General features: G+C 44.1%; 1 protein-coding gene across 2 annotated transcripts in view; it reads right to left on the bottom strand.

The window, feature by feature from the left end:
• LOC119325785 (potassium channel KAT1-like) overlaps positions 1–1,612 on the bottom strand; it is a 4,535-nt gene extending 2,923 nt beyond the window's left edge. Inside the window, exons 1-5 of one of the 2 annotated variants that reach the window (XM_037599512.1) lie at positions 1,232–1,612; positions 908–1,123; positions 641–796; positions 504–561; positions 49–366 (exon numbers count right to left, since the gene is read on the bottom strand). In XM_037599512.1, the coding sequence (XP_037455409.1) occupies positions 49–366; positions 504–561; positions 641–796; positions 908–1,123; positions 1,232–1,401 (918 nt within the window). In that variant the 5' untranslated portion in view covers positions 1,402–1,612. Of the gene's footprint in view, positions 1–48; positions 367–503; positions 562–640; positions 797–907; positions 1,124–1,231 lie in introns of those variants that run through there. The other variant, XM_037599513.1, reaches the window with a different exon arrangement.
• Between the last annotated feature and the right edge of the window lie 2,087 nt (positions 1,613–3,699).

Genomic DNA, 3,699 nt, shown 5'->3' with positions numbered 1-3,699 from the left:
ACATGAATAGCTACATTGAATGCTCTGTGAGTAGGTTCAGAAACATACAAATTTCTGGGTGCGGCTGGTGCCATGAACAACCAGGTTGGTCATATTGCCGATGAGGTAAGCTGTTAAACCCAGATTAAAGAGCATATAGAAAATATCAAAGAGCATCTCCCTTGGGTTCTCAGCATGCAAGTCGCCATAGCCTGTTGTTGTCAGCGTCGTAATGGACCAGTACAGAGCAGTAACATATCTAGTCCATAGGCTCTCTGATCTAAATGTAGGCATCACGGCACCAATCCATGTATTCTCTGGGTAGGGGTATCTGTCAGCAAGCATATAGTTGAAGCATCCCGCACAATGCACCGCAAAGAGGGTGACCTGCATTTGATCGTTACGTATTTTATAGTCAGCGATTTTTTGTTCTCCTGGGAATATAATAATTAATATTCTGCATGGTTGAAACTTTTGAAGGTGACGGTAAAAATTATACGTAGTAATATTTCTGGAAGACTTACAGAAATAAGCTTTGAGCACCTAGTCCAGAAATAGTTGAATCGGATATCCTTCTCCAGCCTGGTTAAAAGTAGATGATCAAATTTGTGCCATTTGTCATTCATCATTCAAACATGAAGAATCTGGAGAAGATGTTAACCTGGCAAACAGCGTGCTGACTCTGTTAAGACGCCACAACCTAAGCAGATTGAGAACCTTAAAGGAAAGGTCATTTCCCTTGTGTGTGAACAGAAGGATGATGGGTTGAAATGGAGCTGTTGAGCATACATCAAATATGAACCAAGTTGATAGATATCTGCGGAGGATCAGATCATATTTTGTTAATGCCAGGACAGAATCACCTGGGCCTTTTCAGCTCCAAATGTGGGGTTATTAAGACGAAACAAATTATGAACCAGGTGCGAACCTTACTGCAATTCTCTTCCGATCGTCCACAAGAAGATGTGTTTTACTGTCAACATAAGCTACAAAGAATGTCATAACAATATCAATGGCAAAGAAGCCATTGACAATGTTCTCAACTAGCACAAGCTTAGACGGCAAGTTCCTCAAGAATGCCAGTTCAAACGGGCAAACCCAGGCGGAATAAACAACTAGGACTATGAGGAACAGCTCCCAGAATCTGAGAGAGAGACACAGAAAAAAAGCAGAGGAAACCATGTCAGCTGCTGCTGTTCTCTTCTTCTTGCAACATGGAAGGTACGGAGGGTGCAGGCCGTGTGAACCTCACCTGTAGCGGGGATCGTAGGGCGATACGATGAACTTCTTCAGCTTATTGGAGTGGTTTATGGTTGCTCCAAGCGACGGCAGTAGCTCGATGGCAAAGCTGTCGCTGCTCCCGTTGATGTGAAGCCCATCCCAGAATTGGTGGAAGTGAGATTTTGAATGAGCTTGAGTCATGCTTGCCTTTGCTATTCTTTTCTACTCGACTCTATATGCAGAAGGTGTCGAGGATGGCACCTGTATATATATGCTGCAGCTCACAAACATGCATGGTTGGGGGGTCAAAGTGGGAGAATCTTGGAAACAAACAGGAAGCCGCTCCTGTTTTATACCCTATGAGGAAACCAACAGGGCGCACGCGCGTGTTTTCTGTGGGCTTGTGTGAAGCTGTTCATTCGCCACGCGCAGCCCGCAAGATGCATCACACCTTCTCCTTGGAAGCCTTGTTCGATTCTTCGGGTGAAACCAAGTGCTACTATCCACTTCAGCCGTTAACTGTCTGTGGTGTGCATTATTTTGCCATCCAGTCCTTACATTGAAGTGGCTGTGACTCACAATATGAATTCATTTCATCGATGACTATCCTCTCGCCTTCTTGAATCTGTAGCAATCGTGAGCGTCATCAGAGAGCTGCATTCTGCTAGCCTAGTTATACAGTGCCTTCCACATGCCTGAGCAAATGTGAACAAGCATGGCCACAACCATGGATGTCATTTCCGGAAGCAACTCTTCACATACTTATCATCTTTCGGTATATTCTTTTGTCTGGTGGTTCAAGTAAGACTTCCTTTACGTCTCATTGGTGCAGATGAATGGTTAATAAGTTTCTCCAAGATATCTTGTCAAGTCTAATCTAATCCAACCCTGCGTGTTCTGATGCCTACCATTTACTGCCATCGAAATATTGTCGGCTCACACTGATTGGACTGCGCTTTTTCTTGGGACCATTAAGGGCTGAACAGACTGGGCCTCCATTATTGTGGATTTCTGGCAAAAGTGTTAGTTGTATACAATGTTATTTGAAGTTCGTCTTGTTTTGCAGTCTTGCTGAATCAGCCATGAGATCCTTGTTTAGACGTACCCAACTCATATCTCTTGCCTGCTTGATGGGCCCCATATTTAGATTCCAGACAAAGGAGAAAAGCCTACTTCTTGGTACACTTATTGATCTTCGTGTCGATGTGCTAACCAAATAATCAGCGCGTGATTTACTTTGTTTGAATGATTTTGCTGCTTCAATAGTACTGTACGAACTATCTTGAAAGATCTCACATATTGCCATGCAGATTTATCTAGCTGCTACTGATATGATATGGTGCTGATCTGTAACTGATGATACTGCCTCTTGTTCTGTAAGATTGATTATTTCTGGTTTTTTTGTCTATACTCAGATCATGTTTACTAATTTATCAATTCTACTTGAAGGACTTTACTAGTAATTGCTTTTCAGAAACAATATTTTTTATATAACAAAAATGAGTATTCTTGAATATCTAGAACCTTTTTTGTCTATCAGAAGTTACCTAGAACTCAAAATTAAAAGTATAGTCAGGATCTCATTATTTTTATCAAGATTTGCTACCTGTCCAGTGTCCATCATTAGGCAGGTGCACGTGTTTCTTTGAATGAGATGACGAAATAGACATGCAGTAGCTATTTTCTTGTTACTTTCAGTGGGCCCGGTGAATGGCTAAACCAGACAAGTCTTTGTCTGTCATGCTCTCCATACATTGAAATGGCTACAATTATATTTCATGTGCCTACTGGTGCAGCCTTTACCTGTGACATCAAGTTGTCAACACTACACCTAATCCCTGGTTTCCCCAAAAAAGGGCGAAGATGTAACTGTTTGTAAAATGCGCGATTCTTCTCGAAAACAGGTTTTCCACCCGCTTTACAAATAAAGCCATATGGCCAAGGTGTTGAGGAATTCCTCAAAAATGCTGATCAAAGAAAAAAGACGACAAAATACAAGCCGGAGACCGCTAGCAAGCACCAGAGATGCATTACTAGACGCAACCAGCTAGTTGTTGAGTAAAAGTACACGAGAGGCCGGACCACCGTGAGACACAACCAAGTCCATTGACGAGAAGAAAACCACAGGACTGAGTCACAACCACTCTACCATTTCGCCGGAGAGGACCCCCTGCCCTGTTGGACTTGCGGGCGGGATGGAGCTGTAGGAGGAAGACGCCGTCACGTGTAAATGAAGGGGCACACAAGACCGCTAGTCGTCGGAGTTGAAGCTAGGCCAAGAGGTGCCCCAAGCCAACCCAAAACGCCAAGGCGACCGGGTACACCCACACTCACCAGCGACTCACCTGAGAGGGATACGATGCACCGCGCCCGCTGAAAACGTTCACCCTTGGCGTTGGCAAGGTGGGGAGGGAAGCCAAGAAGACGGCCCCAAGAGGGACACGACACCTGGGAGTATCATCACCACTGGCCCAAAGGCATGAAGCTTTCGCTTGGCTC

The sequence above is a fragment of the Triticum dicoccoides genome, chromosome 6B (assembly GCF_002162155.2).
Source record: "Triticum dicoccoides isolate Atlit2015 ecotype Zavitan chromosome 6B, WEW_v2.0, whole genome shotgun sequence".
In the NCBI taxonomy this organism is placed as follows: domain Eukaryota; kingdom Viridiplantae; phylum Streptophyta; class Magnoliopsida; order Poales; family Poaceae; genus Triticum; species Triticum dicoccoides.
This window is presented reverse-complemented; position numbering and strand designations above follow the sequence as displayed.